Below are 19,391 nucleotides of genomic sequence, written 5' to 3' on the forward strand. Positions count from 1 at the left end.
TATCATCATCATCATCATCATCATCATTATCATCATCATCATCATCATCATCATCATCATCACCACCGTCATCATCATCATCACCATTATCATCATCATTATCATCGTCATCATCGTCATCATCATCATCATCTTCATCATCATCTATTTATATACAGTCTTGTATCCAAATGTCATTACGATTACCAATTTTCCATATCGCCGACACAAATTGTCCATGTCAATAACCATTAATTGAACCAACTAAATACAATTCCAGGTTTACACTGATGCAGGAATGGATCTTGCCCGGGTTACTGTGATTGGAGATAACTGTGAAGTGTTGTACGAGTCATTGGTCAAACCTAGCACTGCTGTTCTTGACTACAACACCAGGTATAGGGAATGAGATTAGCGGAAGAGTAGCGTCCCTTGATTGGACATCACCTTACAGAGAGAACGTCAACATTGTTTTGCGCATGCGTCTCTCTCGTCCTCGCTTTCGGTGAAGTGTCTCATGCCGCTTTCACCGGAAGCGAGGACGAGAGACGCATGCGCACAACCACATGACGTTCTCTCTCTAATAACTTTTCCGCCGGTGGCGTCCAATCAAGGGACGCTACTCTTCCGCTATTCTCATTCCTTAGTCTTCTATCTCTTTCTTTTCTTGTGTCTCTAGTTGTCTGTTTATTAGATTGATGAACCGGGCAGAGAAGTCGTGACGTCACAACTTCTACTCCTCCGGTTCTAAACTCCCTGGAAGTGCACATATGACCAGTCCGGAACTTATAATGAATATGTCACTTATTGAATCATAAAGTGGCAAAACAGTTTTAGTAGAAGGATGTATAGGCGGATTCTTAAGATTATGGACGATCTTGATAGACAATAGCCTTCAACAGTCGTGACGTCATTTCCCCCGCAATGACGCAGAGTAACCTAGTAACTGGTTCTAAACTATCGGAACAATGGCGGACGCCCTTATGAAATACTTCTCCGACGGGCATAAAAGTGTGTCCAGAGTAGAAAAACATGATAAATCTGATCATGTTTTGATTTATACATTCTGATCACATGACATGTGAAAAAGTTCTAGCCAACATGAAGAATAAAACGTACCGATTTTCTTTGTTTAGAACCAAGCTGCTCGTTGCTGGGCGGACGTGACATCAGACTATTGAATCCTATTGGCATATTATTTCGGCTAGAAAATATGATGCCATCACTCTGAAATCAGAAGACGAATTACACGATATTATGTGACCTTTCGCCTCAAAACGGTATTAAGTCGGGTTGGTTAAGATATTGAAAATTGAATTTATAGCCAGAAATATCAGACTTGTGTTGAGTTTTTACGATTTATTGAGGAGAATGGATACCATATTTTAGGCAGGGTGCTAATGCCAACAATTTATATTTTTGACCAGTTTTAACATTAAATTCGGCTTTTTTTAAAGCATCTGGTTCGTTCCGGCATAATACCGTTTTGAGACGATGGGTCACATATTATATGCATCCAGTGAGATAGGAACCAAAGTTATGACATCACAATTTTGTTCCCTATTGTTTCAGATTCAGTGGAATCACAGCTAAAGACATGGAGGGAGTGCAGACGACGTTAAGAGACGTACATGATGAGTTGCGTAACCTGGTCTCCGACAAGACCATTTTGATCGGCCACAGCTTGGAAAGTGACTTGACGGCTCTCAAGGTACGTCCAGTGCAATGAGTCTTGACTTCTTTGGGAATATGAAATACTCGACTTAATTGTCTTAGCCCGACTCTCAAGGTACGTCCAGTGTAATGATTCTTGACTTCTTTGGGAATATGAAATACTCGACTTAATGGTCTTAGCCCGACTCTCAAGGTACGTCCAGTGCAATGAGTCTTGACTTCTTTGGGAATATGAAATACTCGACTTAATCGTCTTAGCCCGACTCTCAAGGTACGTCCAGTGTAATGAGTCTTGACTTCTTTGGGAATATGAAATACTTGACTTAATCGTCTTAGCCCGACTCTCAAGGTACGTCCAGTGCAATGAGTCTTGACTTCTTTGGGAATATGAATTACTTGACTTAATCGTCTTAGCCCGACTCTCAAGGTACTTCCAGTGTATTGAGTCTTGACTTCTTTGGGAATATGGTTTACTTGACTTAATCGTCTTAGCCCGACTCTCAAGGTACGTCCAGTGTAATGAGTCTTGACTTCTTTGGGAATATGAAATACTTGACTTAATCGTCTTAGCCCTACTCTCAAGGTACGTCCAGTGTAATGAGTCTTGACTTCTTTGGGAATATGAAATACTTGACTTAATTGTCTTAGCCCGACTCTCAAGGTACGTCCAGTGCAATGAGTCTTGACTTCTTTGGGAATATGAAATGCTTGACTTAATTGTCTTAACCCGACTCTCAAGGTACGTTCAGTGTAATGAGTCTTGACTTCTTTGGGAATATGAAATACTTGACTTAATCGTCTTAGCCCGACTCTCAAGGTACGTTCAGTGCAATGAGTCTTGACTTCTTTGGGAATATGAAATACTTGACTTAATCGTCTTAGCCCGACTCTCACGGTACGTTCAGTGCAATGAGTCTTGACTTCTTTGGGAATATGAAATGCTTGACTTAATCGTCTTAGCCCGACTCTCAAGGTACTTCCAGTGTAATGACGCAAAGTACTGTTTAGTGGCTGGACAACATCAAGGAATGAACAGGATTGACGCTGTGTGGGCTGAAATAGCCAATGGCCGACATATGTGACACTGTGCTGTAAAGTACTACTGCATGTCCCGCCAACGACCATCCTGTCATATGAATGAATGAGTGAGTGAGTGAGTGAGTGAGTGGTTATTGCGCTATTAACTCACTCAACCCTAACACCGACTATATCCGTAGTTTACCAGGGTTACTTTTATCCCATGCCTATTTAATTTATTACATTTTTCTCAGATAAATTAAAGGCGTAGATAGTATCAACGCTAATGTTTTTAGCTTTTACATGTTAATGATAGTTGAATAAAATTATCTATGTACATGCTCATTTTTTATACATCCCCCCCCCCCCAATTTTGAAGATTAGCAAAAATCTCTAGGATTGAGTGAGTTAAATACTCAGGGTTTTACTCTACTGTCCATTTCAGATGATACACAGTACCGTTGTGGACACCTCCCTCGTCTTCCCACACCGACGGGGTTTGCCCTACAAGAGGGCCCTGAGAAATCTGGCGGCCGATCACTTGCAAAAAATCATCCAAGCTGACGGTAATGATAATAATAATAATAATAATAATAATAATAATAATAATAATAATAATAATAATAATAATAATAATAATAATAATAATAATGATAATAATAATAATTATAATGTAATTTATTTATGTCCCATACATTATATCTCTAGGTTGGGTTTTATTTTAACAACGTTTTTCTCTCGTCTCTTATTCGTCAATTTTAAGTGTTTCATTCATATGTTTGTTTTTTTTTTTTTTTTTTTTTGTAGAAAAAGGGTAAAGCTGAAACGTCCATAAAAGTGTACTAGTCTCTTTCGATAAAAATTATAATATCGCCTAACACTAACAGATGCTATGCCTCGTCCTACATGTTGTGTTTTGCTATTGGCTAGAGACGGCGTGTAAAGCGCTTTGAGCGCGTTTAGTGGATGTTGCGCTATAGAAATGCTCAATATTTTTAAAAAATTGTTATTGATTCATGATCACTTGTGAGACAAGCTTGCTTACTTTTATCTTGTTTTCATTGAAGGAATGAAATTGACGTCACTCAGCTCGTTGTTATTGTTTATAGACAGCCATGTTAATGACTGGTTCTAACTAAATTATATCAATCAGACTGTAAATGGTTGGGGGGGGGGGGTTCTGTGTTGATACGTTAGATCCGACTGGTGGATGTTGTATTTTAACCAAATACATAACATGATCTATTTATTTATTGTTTTGTTTTGTTGTTCAGATGGCGGCCATGACAGTAAAGAAGATGCTGTATCCTGCATGCAACTTGTCCTCTTCAAAGTCAAGCAAGACGACAGAAACAATAGAAGGTTTTAAGATAGCTTTCGCCCGTTTGCTGGCATAGTCGTAACGGTAACGACTGTGACAATTTTCCTGTAGTTGGTATGGAGAGGGTTAAAGCTGTTCCGAACATCGTCGACCGACTTTGCAGCCTCAGTCAGTGTGGCCTTGTCAATTTCTGTGCAGGGGAATCTCCATTCCTGTCAGTCTATTAGATGCCATGCCTCTGATGTTGTTTAGGTTTATATTATAGTTGATGTTAAGAGGATTTGATATAATATATTATGCAATTTATACATTATGTTTTATATTCGAATACATTCTTTATTCACCATAACCTGATTAATATAATTACACTACGTTAAAAATAGATAAATAAATAAAATATAACAATAAACCACACCCAAAAAAAATCATTTTATTTTCTGCCATACTCGGACAAAAAACAAAACAAAAAATACATAAATAAATAAATAAAAAAACAAAAAAACCCATGTTCTAAAAAGTTTGGCCAGAAAACTCGTCATTCTAATATCGATTTAAAATGGCTCTCATCTTTTTAAAAACTCTCACACACTCACACCTGGCTGGGACTCCAAGCAAGTCTTCAAAGGATTCGCAAATTTTTGAGGTTTTGACAGTATCGACGTATACCTATTTACAGGTCTGATAACCCAATTCGTTGTTGTAATGGAAATCTTTTTTTTTTAAATGACACAAAATAGTGTCCATTACAACGATGTTAAACTAGGCCCAAAAGTGGGTTCGGATGTCAGACCTGTATATATTGACATGTTAGACAAGACGTACGAGGGTTATTTCAATTGCTCTATGGTTGGAGGATGAGTTTTCTGAACAAAATTTATATAATAAATGTTTATTTTCAGACTGCGGCATTCGTTATGCAAATTAACTGTAAACATTTCAAACTACCGTGAACGGATATTTATAATGGTTTGTTTTATGATTGAAATTGTCTTATTCTCTACCCCTCTCCCTAAATAGAACGCGTAATGAGTGCAAGAATAGTATAATATTCCACCCCTTTCATTGGAAACCCTTATCATTTCGTAGTAAATACGTGATCGTTGAATAATGCTTTGAACGCGTTGAATAAAAAAAAATAATTAACGATTGTAGAATATTATATATATAAATTATACATTTTTCGCTCATTTTATTGGTTTAAAATATAGTGTGATTGGCTATTAAAAGTAATATGAATTTTTACAATAATACTGTGTAACGTCAGATTATCAAGCGTAAATTTCACTCAAAATCAGATTCTTTAAAAAGAAGTATCATTGAAATGTTTTTGAAGAGGTCTATTATTCAACGATGACGAAATTGGAATCGACTGAGGGGTAGAATGATATAGAGAATTCTTTGACGGGTTTGGGGTTATTAAATTATGAGTTATTTTTATCGCGGCAAATAATTCCCGAGCTTGCGTGCGTGCAGCGGTTGGGAACACGTGCGGAATTCCAAAAAGCAAGAGTGCAAGAATAGTATAATATTCCACCCCTTTCATTGGAAACCCTTATCATTTCTTAGTAAATACGTGATCGTTGAATAATGCTTTGAACGCGTTGAATAAGTAGGAGTGAAATATCTGTTCAATGTTACAGTTATCGTTTAACGTTATAACAAGTGTAACTAAAACTAAATGACAAATTGCCATATTTATGGACAATAAAGATCTATTATTATTATTATTATTATTATTATTATTATTATTATTATTAATAATAATAATAATAAAATAATTAACGATTGTAGAATATTTTTCGCTCATTTTATTGGTTTAAAATATAGTGTGATTGGCTATTAAAAGTAATATGAATACATATCCAATTTTGTTTTGTTTTTTAATTTCATTTAATTTTTAAAATGTTTTGGGAGGTCAAATTGTCATTCAAGCAGATGGAGAAAAACACAAATTGTGGCAAATCGAAGTACTGCTACCATACAGCAGATCCTCTTAACCTCTCCTCAATTTCTCACAACTTTTGATAGAATTTCCTTTGTAAGTATCGATCACAAAGTGTACACAAGCTGGTTTTGGCAAGGAGGAAAATGTAAGTTTGGCTACTTCACCAAATGTACTTGGGATTGCTGGCAGAGTTTGTAACGGTTTTTGTTTTTGTTTTTAAGGGTTTTACGGCGCTTTCAACACATTAAGGTCATATCAGCGCCAGTTAAAAGGAAGAAAATGGGAAAGTAAAAAGTTCTAGAATTGCAATTAATTGGTTCAAAAAGGAAACGGATCTAGATTCCAAGAGCACACCATCAAAGTACTTCGTTTGAGATCACTTAGTTTGAGATCACCTAAAAAAAAGTCTCATCCAGACACAAGCACAGGCCCCCACTAAGAGGAATACACTCAAATATTTACAAATTATATATAACACGTAAACAAAACATAATACAGTTCATAACAGAGAGATGGAAAAAAATATCATCTCCCAAAACTAACTATACATTTGACCGTTTCCCTCTCAGCCAGGACATCCGACCAGGGACAGGACAAAACCAAGTTATCTCATTCCACGACAAAGACAGAAAGCCAATGGAAAACAGATATAGGGGGATAGAAGAGAAAATAAGTACCTCCCTGCCCACTATGGGAGGTCAGGAACCCCATCCAGTTTTTAACGATGCATTGCCATCAACAATGTAAACGGTGTTTAGTTGTTTTGCATAATCCTCAAACAACGAATTCTCAGGCGTGAGCTTGCTGCTTTTTGCTTTTAATGGTTTTACGGCGTTTGCAACACATGTAGGTTATATCAGCGCCAGTAAAAAGAAAGAAAATGGGATAGTAAACAGTTCTATAATTACAATTAAAGCACCCAAGAAAAGGTAAGACATAGGGGAACTGGGAACAAATAGGGATCAGGTGTAGATTCCAAGAACATACCATCAATGTACTTAGTTTGAGATCACCTATAAGTCTCATCCGGACACAAGCACAAAATCCAACAAAGAGCAATACACTCAAATGCTTACACTAATAATGCAAAATATCAAATATAATAATACATAACAGGGAGATGATTTACAAGGAAGAAAATATCATCTCCCAAAACAATAACTAAGCATTTGACTGTTTCCCTCCCAGCTAGGACTCCGGCCAGGGCCAGGACAAAACCAAGTAATCTCATTCCAAGACAAAGACAGAAAGCATGTGGAAAACAGACATAGGGGAATAGAAGACACATGTACCCCCTGCCCACTATGGGAGGTCAGGAACCCCATCCAGTAAGGCGTGAGCTTTGTACAACAGAATTGCCCTGTTTGTCTTTAGAGTAGAGGTGAGCCATCTGATGAAGCCAGCGACCATGGAGTAGGTGTTAGAGGATATTGAATAACTTTTGAAGATCAACACAGTGCTCTTGGGACAAAACAAGAAGCTGGCCAAATAAATTTCTTTGTGCCTTGATTTTGCCAGGTTCTTGTCTTTTTTTTTTTCAATGTTACTGTAACAGTGTTACCACTTTCTTCAATGATGCAAATGCCTTGGTCTTGTTCGCCCACCGGCCCAAGTACTATTAATTCTATCTTTCATTTCCGCTCTCTGTTTCTCTATTTGTACTTCTGTTCTTTCTTACTGTATCATTTTATTGATGTTAATCTTTATCTGCCTTGTATTACTTTTATTGCATGTTACCATCCCTATAATTGCTGATGGATTGAGAGCATGCTGAAATATTGAGTGTAAGAACTATGCTAAGAACTAAACAATCACCCATAAATATGTCTGTCATCTGCATTTTTTTGCCCAATTGGGACCTAAAATTTGCCAAAATTTGCCCAAAAAAAACACCAAAATTTGCCAAGAAATTTGCCAAAAAGACCAAAATTTGCCCAAAAAAATTGCCGCACTTTGGGTCCTTATTTGAAGATTTTTTGACGAAACGATCCATGACTGAAGTTGGAAGTGTAAGTGACTCAATTTATTCGACTTGAGAAATGAAATGACTGTCAATAGCGTTGTTACAAAGATTTTATTAAAGGATCATTATCCGTAGAGAGTAGCTTCCCTAGGTTTGGGCCCAGGCAAAGCTGCAACATTTCTCAAGTTTCGCATTTTTTTTTTCGTTATTTTGTTTTCGCTTCTTTTTTTCCCCAAAATTTGCCACGCAATCTGCCAATTTTCCCAAAATTTGCCACGATTTGCCAATTTTTGGAAATTTGCCAAAATTTGCGGATCGCCCTGATATTTGCGGCCGCAAAAAATGCAGATGACAGATATGTTTATAGTCTATGAAAAGAAATCAACGTGGTAAAATACATAACCAGCGGATATAACGTATCACCAAACAAAACAATTTTTTTAAAATTTTGGACAGAAACAATGCTGTTAATGGTCAGGTACTCATTTTACACCTGAATACGGTGAGAGAATGTGAGTAAAGAGCCTTTTCCAACAATATGTCGCTCAGGACTCGGAACTCGTCAACCCAAAGGCGAGTGTCATACCACTGGACTGCATAGCCGCACATAACATATAGGTTCTCAAATTGAGATCTCCACACTGCTATTTGCTCCTGAATACTCTTCAACAGTCATAACGTCACTTCCTTCCTTATGACACATGGTAACTTAGTAACACTGGCTCTAAACTATCGGAACAATGGCGGATGCCCGTATGAAATATTTCCCCCCGCGTATCCAGAGGAAAAAAAAACATAAATTTGATCATGTTTTGACTTTTACACATTCTGATCATAAGGCATATGAAAAGTTCTAGCCAGGATGAAGAATAAAAAGTAATGATTTTCTTTGTTTAGAACCAAGATGGCCGCCATTGCTGGGCGGCGTGACATCAGACTACTGAATCAAATTACAGCGTACAGAATCACCCCATCATGATGAGGGGAATTAACCTGTGGAGTTGGCAGGCAACCACCTGAAAACCATGAAAAGATTCAGATAAGAAAATTAAACAACGCCAAGACCAGTAAACGAAAAAAGGGCTACATATGAAAAACCCTTTTTATTTATTTTTTTGACATATTTATCTGATCTTTTTCATCGTAGGGCCTACTTATATCTGATATGAAACCTAAACTAATGCGTTATAGTAACCAAAAATACATAGACAAAATAAAAGAAAATAAAACAAATTTATCAAGTCTGATATCTCTAAATCTTGTGTAAATGTTTTAAAATGTATATTAATCTATATTCCAAAAATTCGCATTTAGAAAATAAATCAGTCAACTGTTGGGTATCCTTAGAAAAAAAAAAAAAAGAAAACTAGAGCATTTATATGGTGCTATATCCACTAAACATGCTCAAAGTGCTTTACAAGGGGTTCCTAGCCAACAGCAACACTTTACACTTTAGATAAGACATGACTGACACATGTTAGGCAATCATACATATATTTTTTCAACAGGTACAATGCTGTTAATGGCTAGGCTTTCATTTTACATCTGAGTAGGGTAAGAGAATGCGAGTAAAGAACCTTTTCCAAGGACTCAACTATGCACTGCTAAGAACGGGACTTTAACCCTGGACCTGACAATCCGAAGGCGAGTCTCCCATTACAAGACCACATAGCCATATAATAGGATACAATTTAAATACAAATCTAAATAACTGGCAAGTCATCTGTGAGGATTTTTACATGATTATCTAAATATTTTTAATGTTATACAGAAATGAATATATTGAAAGTCACTGAACACAGTGGGTAACAACACAAATGGCAAAGGCAATTGACGTACAAAAAAAAATCGTCATATCTACAGATCAATCATATATAACATGGAAACATTTCAAAAGTCTCAACGTTGAGAGTGAAAAAGTGGTAGAACAATAGCACCTTTATCAAAAAGTCTGAAGTAAAAAGGTTAAAAAATAAAAAGCCTTTAAAAAAATATTTTTATGTTTGGAGGCGTTTTACGGCACGAACATTTTTAGGGCTCTTCAGCTCCAGTTGAAATAGCAGGATGGGAGAGTCAAAATATATTTTTTGGACAAGATAATCAGTTCAAACAGAGAACAGAACTAAATCCTGGAGCAATCTATCAATGTGACCAGTCTGATAACACCGAAAATTCACCCAGACACTACAAGTTTTGTTTTTGTTTTTAAGGGTTTTACGGCGCTTGCAACACATTTAGGTTATATCAGCGCCAGTAAAAAGGAAGAAAATGGGGTAGTAAAAATAACTATTTTTACAGATTGATAAATGAGTAAATAGGCTTCAACAGTCGTGAAGTCACATCCTTCGTAATGACGCATAGTAACTTAGTAACTGTATCTAAACTATTGGGAAAATGGCGGATGCCCTTATGAAATACTTATCATCGACGAGCATAAAAGTGTATCCAGAGGAGAAAACATTATAAATCTGATCATGTTAAGACTTCAATACATTCTGATCACATGATATTTGAAAAAGTTCTAGCCAGCATGAAGGATAAAAAGTACCGATTTTCTTTGTTTAGAACCAAGCTGCTGGTTGCTGGGTGGACCTGACATCAGACTATTGAATCCTATTGCGACCATTTTCCAAATTAAGGGTAATTTTATCACCTGTTGACTCAAATGATTATGTATTTTTAGAAAATCTGCACAATCTGTATAATTCATTCTTTTAGCTTAAGCGGGATAATTTCAGGTTTGTAAAACATTTTAATAGTTTGAGGAATGAATCTGTATAGGTGAACTCATCATATTTTACCCGTTCAATCAGAAGAATATATTTGTCAACAGAGAACATACGATTTAGGTCATGGTTGAACTCATTTAATTTTATCTGTCCAATCTGAAGAATAAGTTTGTCAACAGATTTTGTTTGATTTTGTTTTTAAGGGCTTTAGGGCGCTTTTGACACATTTAGGTCAAATTGGTGCCAGTAAAAAGAAAATGGAAGTCAAAACATTCTAGATTTACATAGAAAAGATGTGGACTGATTTTAACACATCGCTAAATCCCACCATAATACAGCGCAGCAAAGAAATCTCAAACATACAAATCTCAAAATTGTGGACATCTCAAACCCATCGCGATCCTTTTATTTTCATAGTTAAAAAATCCAGTTTTACATAACGCAATATCCATTAAACATGCTCAAGTGAAAAAAGCATTTTACAAAGGGTCCCTAGCCAACATCAACATTTAACATATAGGACAAGACACGACCCCTGTTGAATGAGATTACATTTTCTTCGGACAGAGACAACGCTGTTAATGGCCAGGTGTTCATTTTACACCTGAGTATGGTGAGAGAATGTGAGTAAAGACCCTTTTCCAATGACTCAGGACCTCCGATCAGAAGCCGAGTGTCATACTACTAGACCACATAGCCACATAGTATTAGCAATCTCAAACTGGACAATTATTTATTCAGTTGTTGATAAAATTCTTTTGCCCTATGTTTGCATTAAATAGAAACTAAAGCTATCATAGCTCTCCATGAATTGTGAAGTGTGTTAATGTGTTACAGATAGGTGTATTCGGAGTGTGTGTGTGTGTGTGTGTGTAATTGTAAGAGGTGTGCAAGGCAAGCCAAGCATGTTTGACCAGTGTTTTACACGATGGTGCCTAATTCTAATGTGTATCAGTACCAGTGGGAAACGAGTAAGGTAGTCATGGCAGTCACTGTTTTGTATTAAAATCAAACAAGCAATTCAGGGTGGGGAAGATGGTGTAAGAGGCGAGGCAAGAGGAAGATATGTGAGGATCAATAGCGATTAGGATGTATCGGATTCGTAGGTAAAGGCTTTGCATGATAGATTTGTCTTCTTTTTACAGCACACGCAAATGGGAACCTTGTTCCACCTGTTATTGAATAAGAGAAAACCTCATTATAATGACAAAACCAAACGTGTTTACCTCCCTCACATTCTTCTTCATAGTTGTTGTAAAATGATCAACACAGAAATCTCGAACAAATAGGCCCAACCCAACTTTTTTGAGATTTCCATGCTGCACTGTATGCTTAGTATCTGGTATTAATCCCATTAAATAAAAGCAAATATTGCTTGTTATCATGAGTTGAATGGCACATATAAATCCTCTCTTGGAATATAAGAAAAATAATAATTAAACTTTATATAACTTGGTAAACAGGAGTAAGATGAGTCATGAAAATTGTTCTTCTATGCAAAGTTTGAGGTATTCAAATCGAATGAGTTATTAAATTGCGATCTTTCAGAGATTTCTAATGGGAACATACAAAAAGAAAATAAATACATTGTTATCAAAAATGCAAAAGGGCATTAAGCTAATTCTGCAAAAGGGCAAAAGAGCATTAGGTTCTTCAATAATAACATTGAAATAGACATACTAAAAAATGGAACACAGATACGGTTAAATTTTATGGAAAATATGTGTGTGTGTGTGTGTGTGTGTGTGTGTGTGAGTGTTAGAGAGGGAGATAGAGAGAGAGAGAGAGAGAGAGAGAGAGAGAGAGAGAGAGAGAGAGAGAGAGAGAGAGAGAGAGAGAGAGAGAGAGAGAGAAAGAGAGAGAGAGAGAGAGAGAGAGAGAGAGAGAGAGAGAGAGAGAGAGAGAGAGAGAGAGAGAGAGAGCATGTGTGTGTGGGGGAGAGAGTAAATAAAGTAGCAATGACTACAATGACTAGGAACATTTTTGTTTTCTACTACTGTGGGAAATACTACGCTTAAATCAAAGCCCTATCTCCACTGAGTAAAAGAGAGAGAAAAACACGGAAAATATGGGACAATTTTTCTGCGTTTTTTTTTTCTGGTTTATAGCTGTATCTCGCTTAATATGTGGAATTAGAGATTGAAACTTGGCAATTTTATGGCAAATTTATCAGAAAATATGATGAAGACATCAGAAGAGTTCTAACTTGTATAGTTTTAGAGCTGTATGGCTAGGGTCGTCCATAATTTTGTTTTAAAATAAACAAATTGATCATTTGAAACATTTCCAAAGTGTAATTTTGTGTCTACACAACCCATACTAATGATACGAAAAATGTCTGTTAAATCAATCTTATCAATCAAAAAAGTCCCGTGAGACCATGACTTATATGATTCCAAGTAGCATAACATGTGGGAACACAAGAGAGCACAATGTTTGTGAATTTTCATACATTTTAAATATACAAAATATTTTTCAATACATGAATAAATAAAGGCAGATGATTAAGAAAAACAAAAATTAATTGCCTTGCTGTTACTTTTTTTTTTCTTCCATCAAGAAAGGTATAATATTTAACACTGAAAAGTCGTTTAAGAACTTTGGTATTGTCTGTAAAGCCATGCAGTCAAATGAACAAGGCAGAATGAAAGTTGATATGCAAGCACAAATCACAGGAAGAATATTTTTGGCTTTTAAGGTTTTCAATTTGGTTTATCAGTATAGGATTAGGTACCACAAAAGACGTCATTTGTAGAAAAAGAAAAAACATTTTTAAAGTCATTTTGAAGCAAGCCTAACTTTTTCTAGAGCTAACCTCAACAGTTGATGCCATTGAATAACAAAGCTGAATTTGGCATCATTTGAAAGGGGGGAATTTTAAGCTTTATTTCTATACCACTTTTACAATTAAAAAATTGGCAATAGAGGTTGCAAAACGCTGTTATAAAATTTAGAAAAATTTGCTTTAATGTGGGTTGCACGGTGGCCTAGTTATAACCAATTTAAAAAGGAGACTGAAACCTTGCCTTGTGGCATCGTGACCAATCAAAATTTTTACGTTTGGCAAGAGCATGGAACAGCAGACTTGCTACAAACTAAATGAGGTTAACAGATGCTATTAATAGAATGAAGTTTATGCTTACACATATCTTGTGTTTTAAATGGTTTATACTCGAAAAATACACAATCAATATTGTTATTTCAATTATTATTCTGAGTCAATAACAGAACAGCCATATTAAAATCTCTTAATATTACCAGTTTTTATCTACCTGTAATTTTTTGGGTGACTTCCCAGCCTTGGTTTTAGTTTTATCAAGTTTGATTTTATTATTCTATTCTATATTTATTAATCTATCTATACGTTTTATTTCAAATCGGATTTGTTTCTTGATGTCTGTCTATTGCTAAACAAAAGGCAGATGACCAAACCCATCAGCTAAACTCATCATGGCCAAATTTTTGCTATGAAGAACTGATTGTTTTCGTCCATCATTACCTGGTTGAAGATTTTGTATATTTACTGTTGAAATCTGATTATGTTTTAAAAATAATAGTTTAGTAATGTTCCCTTACTTGCAGTTTACGTAGACCATTATTTTTAAATGTTGAAAATAATTGGGCCCCTTCCCTGGAGTACTGTCCACCTATAGATGTGAACTTCCTTGTCATTTTGTATGATTACATATTTTTTAACAATAAAGATATGCTATTCCATCATACTGGTGAACATATATTCTTGCGTGTATTCTTTTTTACATTTTGACAAATTGTAGACCTTTGAAAAATTTTGAATACAGTTCACTTTAAAAAATGTTTCACAAAGTTTGATCATTTTCATCGATTGGCAGCAGCTTCTAATATTAAGACAGAAAAATCGTTACTGCATTCGTGTACAGTTACAAACCCACCCAGCAGCCGCGTCACAATGCAAAATTCAACCAGATGCGCTGCGATTTAAAGTTCTTTGCCACATGCTATATATGTAGGACAGGTAGAAAGTCCCCATTGATGAAGCTTGGTCACTGTTAAACTCTGGACCTTAATTTGTTAGCAGCCACCCCAATGCCTCCTCTTGCTGGTATAGAAGCATGGCAATGTCTCTCCCAGTTTCGAGAACGCTATGTCCCCACCCAACGAAGGACCACATTTTTCCAAGTCGACTTCCATCTCGTATGTGCAACCCCGACCAGGGTTTGGAAGACAAAGTTCAAAGGTTGCCAGGTCAAGTTTAGGCTTGTACTAGGAGCTGTCCATTATGCATCTGAGAGGGATTACCCCACATACCCTCACTATTTGAATGTAAAATAATTCTAACTTCTGGAAAAATGAATTTGCTGTGATTTTCTTATTCATGTAATGTTTTTCAAAATTCAAAAAATGTTTTGTAATGACCATCAAATACTTTATGAATTTAGTGAGAAAACCCATTTTAATCATTTAAAAATAGTCTTTTGTGGTACCTACTAGAATGTACACAAAAAGAGTAGATTAAATATCAATTTTAATCATTACAAAAAAACCAAAAAGATGTTTCTTTTTGATTGTTAGAGTACAACAACAACTACTGTGACTGGAAAAACATGTTGATTTCTTGAAGGTCACCATTTTCTAAAACTTTAATTAAAGCTGGTACTTTGCTCTTGACATTTTGACCTTTGAACTTGAATGTGTCGATGAACAAGTCAGTGATCATTCCTAGTGAGAATATTAGAATGAGAGATAGTTTAATTTGGTTACATATTGGAAAAGAGAGATTAAACACCGTTTTCAGTACATTGTAGACTATTCAAAAAATATCATCTACACCTTTAAACCCCTTTGTGAATGGACAATGCCATTAAACCTATGAAGACACAAGAAAAAATAACATGGTTTGACCCACAACTTTCTAATCCAAAGAGAAATGTTCTTACAAGTTACCATATGACTTTTAAATACAATTTTAAAATGTTCATCCATTACACTCAATGCGTTTCACAAGAGGCCCAAAGCCATCAGTAACACTTAACATCTAGGTATCACTCACTCACACTTGCGGGATGTAGCCTTCAGAGTAAAATAATTATTTTACCATTTTGCCATTGAAAGTTTGGTTTCAAAATCTGAGTCTGGAGAAGAAGAAAAATCCCAAATCTGGCTAAACTTGAGCTCAAAAAAAAACAAACAATCATTAACCAATAAAATTTGCAGAGCTGGTAGGTCTGAGACAGATATTTGTATCCGCAAAAGATGCATTCATTACATGGATAATTTTCCTTTTTCACCTCTGGCTAAAAACTGTATTCATGAGGCTTGTAATGACCTTCATGCTTAAAAAATAATTACATATTTATTCATTTCACTTTTGGAATGACAGACATTGTGTCTAATCAAAGGGCACAAGATAAAATATTTTACCATACGTCCTCTCTAAGTGATAGGGCTGTTTCTTCAACTGTTCCTCCAGTTCGTCTCCATGAGTCAAGATTTCTTTATACTCATCACAAATGAAACTTAAGTCCGTCTCGCTCAGCTCTAATTCCTGGTGATAAATGAAAAAAGAAATCCTTCTGTATCATAGTGGTAGTAGTAGCGTATGGAGGACAATGTGGTCGCTGTATCATATAAAAACTAATGAATTAAAATGAGTATTTCAGTTCCATAATAAAATGAAATACATACATGAAACATCTTTATCCAAAAGAAAACCTCATCGATACTTCACATTGAATCCAGAAAGACTTGGAGGAATTTTAAGGTGGTTTTGTTGTTTTTTAAATTTTTAATTTTTTTTGTTTTTTTTTTTTGTCTTTAGGGGTTTAATGGGGCCTGCAACGCTTTCAGAACCCGTAAAAAAAAAAAAGAAGAAGAAGATGATAGGAGAAAGACTGCAGATCTGAGGTTAAAAGCACCAAAGAAAAAGTAGGACAAAGGGGACTTGTTCAAATAAGGATCCTACGAGCCTATTTCAATCAAATTGTTTTGTAATACAATGCACGAAAAGTCTGTACTTGGCCTTTGATTCCAGTGCCCAAGTGGGTGTCATTGCACTGTGACAAGGAAGGTCCACACTTCAGGCACTTTCCTTTTTTTTCCACGGCCAAGATTATTAACTCCCTTATTAATTCACTTTGGACAACTTGGGTGATTCCTGATGACATCAGACATCTTGTTTGATGGATTTTCTTTATTCCTTCAAGGAATGCCTAGGCAAAGGTATCTAATGGTGCCGCGGTGTAAAGCATAATTTATTTTTTTATTATCATATGATCTATGTCATAGGCTCTCGCCGGTAGGAGTATTGCACCAACCAGCTGGCCCTAACCTGAAGGAAATTTTTGTTGTTGATGTAACAACTTGAAAAATAAAAGCAAAAAGAGGGTGACTCTTACACTATTAAAAGCATATCCTTACACTATTAAAAGCATATCCAGGAAATCTTATTCATTAATGAGCAAAACTTCATTTATTTTACCTATCTGTCTACAAACCAATAACCCAACCAATAACCCATCAGTGTTGTCATCGGAATCAGGATTGATTCTTCCAAATCGAGTAAGTTATTCAAGCTGTTTTCAAAAGGAAATAAATCAGCGACAGCTTAGATGTCTGTAAAACCCAAGTGGGAAATTGGTCATCACTGATGCTTTTTTCCTACCTTAGTTTTCCCCATAAATATCATAATTGCATGATAAATTAAATTTTCAAGCACTTGATAGAATAATAACAAAAGTAGAATAAAGCACCTATGCTGACGAACCCTTCTCATAACACTTTCGGCCAGAAAACTTTTGCTTCAAATATTGATTGATATCAAACCTGATAGTTCAATGATGTAACAAGTTTCAGATTTCTGACAAGTTGATGGTCTTTTTAATTGGTCAATATTTGAAATTAGATGTCTTCTTGCCACCATGAAAAATAAAGAAATGTTTCATTAGAGTACATGAGTGCAATGCTAATTTAAAAAAGAACATAATTTTTTTTTAATACCTTGAGAGCTGATAAAATTTGGACCTTCTTGGATAACATGAGGAGAGATTCCAGCCTGGGATGTATCAGAGACAGGATGTGAGGGATGGATGACTCGTTCACGTCTGGTTAAAATACAATAACAGAAAAAAAAAAAAACACAAACATGTCAACACTACAGATTTTGTATTATGCATAATATTCATAAAATCTGAAAATGTTCATGCAGTTAGAGCAAATCGTATTCTTTTGTAAGATTTAAGATTTCATATTTTGTCTGAGACTGATACTACCTGGTTTGCAGATCATCTAGATACTAGCACAGTATCCCTGCCAAAGTGGATTCAAAATACTTATACTCTTCTTCTTCTTCCTTCTCCTTAACGCACTCAATCCTAGATATTTTTGCTACTTTTCAAAATTGGAAAAATGTATTAAAAATGAGCATGTCCTTAGATAGTTTTATTCAACTATCATTAACATGCAAAAAAAACTTTTTTTTTAAATTAGCCTATAATTTGTCTCATAAAAATGTAATAAATAGGCATGGGGTAAAAGTAACCCCGGGTAAACTACGGATATAGTCTGTGTTACAGTTGAGTGAGCTAATTCACATTGAAAAGGGAAACAATGAACTGTGATTCGGTCCTGGATTTTTAGTTTTATATCTAAAACTTTAGACCACAAAGCCACAAATAATATAAATGACAAGACGAAATGGGAAGAGCGTGTCTCAGCTATATGATCATCACCTCATAGCTGGGTGGTACAAGATCTGCTTCACACCCACCATGTGATTCTGACAGTCGTAAACGAAGCTTACCACTTAAAGAAAAAAAAAAAAAAATCAATGATAGGGATGAAATCTGTGTATATATTTCATAAATCAGATTCTTTGTAGCACAGTAACTCATTTGCTACTGAGCCAATCATCACTAATTTTTGCATGACATTTACAATTAAAATGAAGATGGTATCTGTATATTATAAGTTTAATCAGGTGTTGAAGTGAATCAAATTTGTTTTGTCAATTTCACGAAATTCTAATTGTTGTCTGTCTCCATTACCATCACATTAATATGGATATGCATGCGTTTTCAAAATAATCGAATGGAGTTTGAAAAAAAATGTTGTGGTAAGTGAACAATGTTGTAGATTTATACCCGGCATCCATTCATTGAACTGGGAACTATGCTTGTAATCTATTTTAAAATCATCATCTCACTGTTGTGTTCTTAGATCATTAATTAATAAGACGTTTTATTCCAAGAATCAACAAACCAAATTGTTAAAGTAAAGAACATTTATTAAACAACATGACATAAGATACATGTGTACAGGATGACGGTTGGATACAGAATGACTCTCAACAAGGTAGTAACTAGAACAGACGCTAGTTGTAAACGATACTACATCAGATGGACGATACAAGTTACGATACTTGAATACAATAACTTTCATTCACAACTCTCACCAGAATTTATATCGAGTTTCAGCTTGGCTTTTGTGGCCTCTCGTGAAATGACCTCCTTCAAAATCGCTACCGTTGAGATGTTATCAGACCGAAGTATTACTTCACCTTTCCTGAAATTTATCAAGGTGGAAACATTTCTTTAGTAAAAGGTGTTTGTGCATATACTTGACTCTGATGGTTACCCAATAAATATCACAGTTGCACAAATGTAAAGATCAGGATGTTGTGAAGAAGAAGAAGAAGAAGAAGAAGAAGAAGAAGAAGAAGAAGAAGAAGAAGAAGAAGAAGAAGAAGAAGAAGAAGAAGAAGAAGAAGAAGAAGAAGAAGAAGAGAAG

The 19,391-nt window shown here is 35.5% G+C and overlaps 2 protein-coding genes across 3 annotated transcripts in view; one reads left to right on the forward strand and one right to left on the reverse strand.

Moving 5' to 3' along the window:
* Positions 1–4,416, forward strand: part of LOC144959339 (RNA exonuclease 1 homolog) — a gene marked incomplete at its 5' end in the record, with an annotated part of 14,862 nt that extends 10,446 nt beyond the window's left edge. Inside the window, 4 exon segments of the mRNA XM_078891900.1 lie at positions 260–375; positions 1,552–1,690; positions 3,116–3,236; positions 3,945–4,416. Coding sequence (XP_078748026.1) covers positions 260–375; positions 1,552–1,690; positions 3,116–3,236; positions 3,945–4,039 — 471 coding nt within the window.
* Positions 4,417–8,967: 4,551 nt separating this feature from the next.
* The window catches only part of LOC144959074 (BBSome complex member BBS7-like), a 36,024-nt gene continuing 25,600 nt past the window's right edge, over positions 8,968–19,391 (reverse strand). Inside the window, exons 16-19 of one of the 2 annotated variants that reach the window (XM_078891446.1) lie at positions 19,057–19,166; positions 17,604–17,707; positions 16,029–16,152; positions 8,968–15,326 (exon numbers count right to left, since the gene is read on the reverse strand). In XM_078891446.1, the coding sequence (XP_078747572.1) occupies positions 15,193–15,326; positions 16,029–16,152; positions 17,604–17,707; positions 19,057–19,166 (472 nt within the window). In that variant the 3' untranslated portion in view covers positions 8,968–15,192. The remainder of the gene's footprint in view (positions 15,327–16,028; positions 16,153–17,603; positions 17,708–19,056; positions 19,167–19,391) is intronic. The other variant, XM_078891447.1, reaches the window with a different exon arrangement.

This window comes from Berghia stephanieae, chromosome 13 (assembly GCF_034508935.2).
Source record: "Berghia stephanieae isolate SIO BIC M18660-M18661 chromosome 13, UCSD_Bste_1.3, whole genome shotgun sequence".
Taxonomy (NCBI): Eukaryota; Metazoa; Mollusca; class Gastropoda; order Nudibranchia; family Aeolidiidae; genus Berghia; species Berghia stephanieae.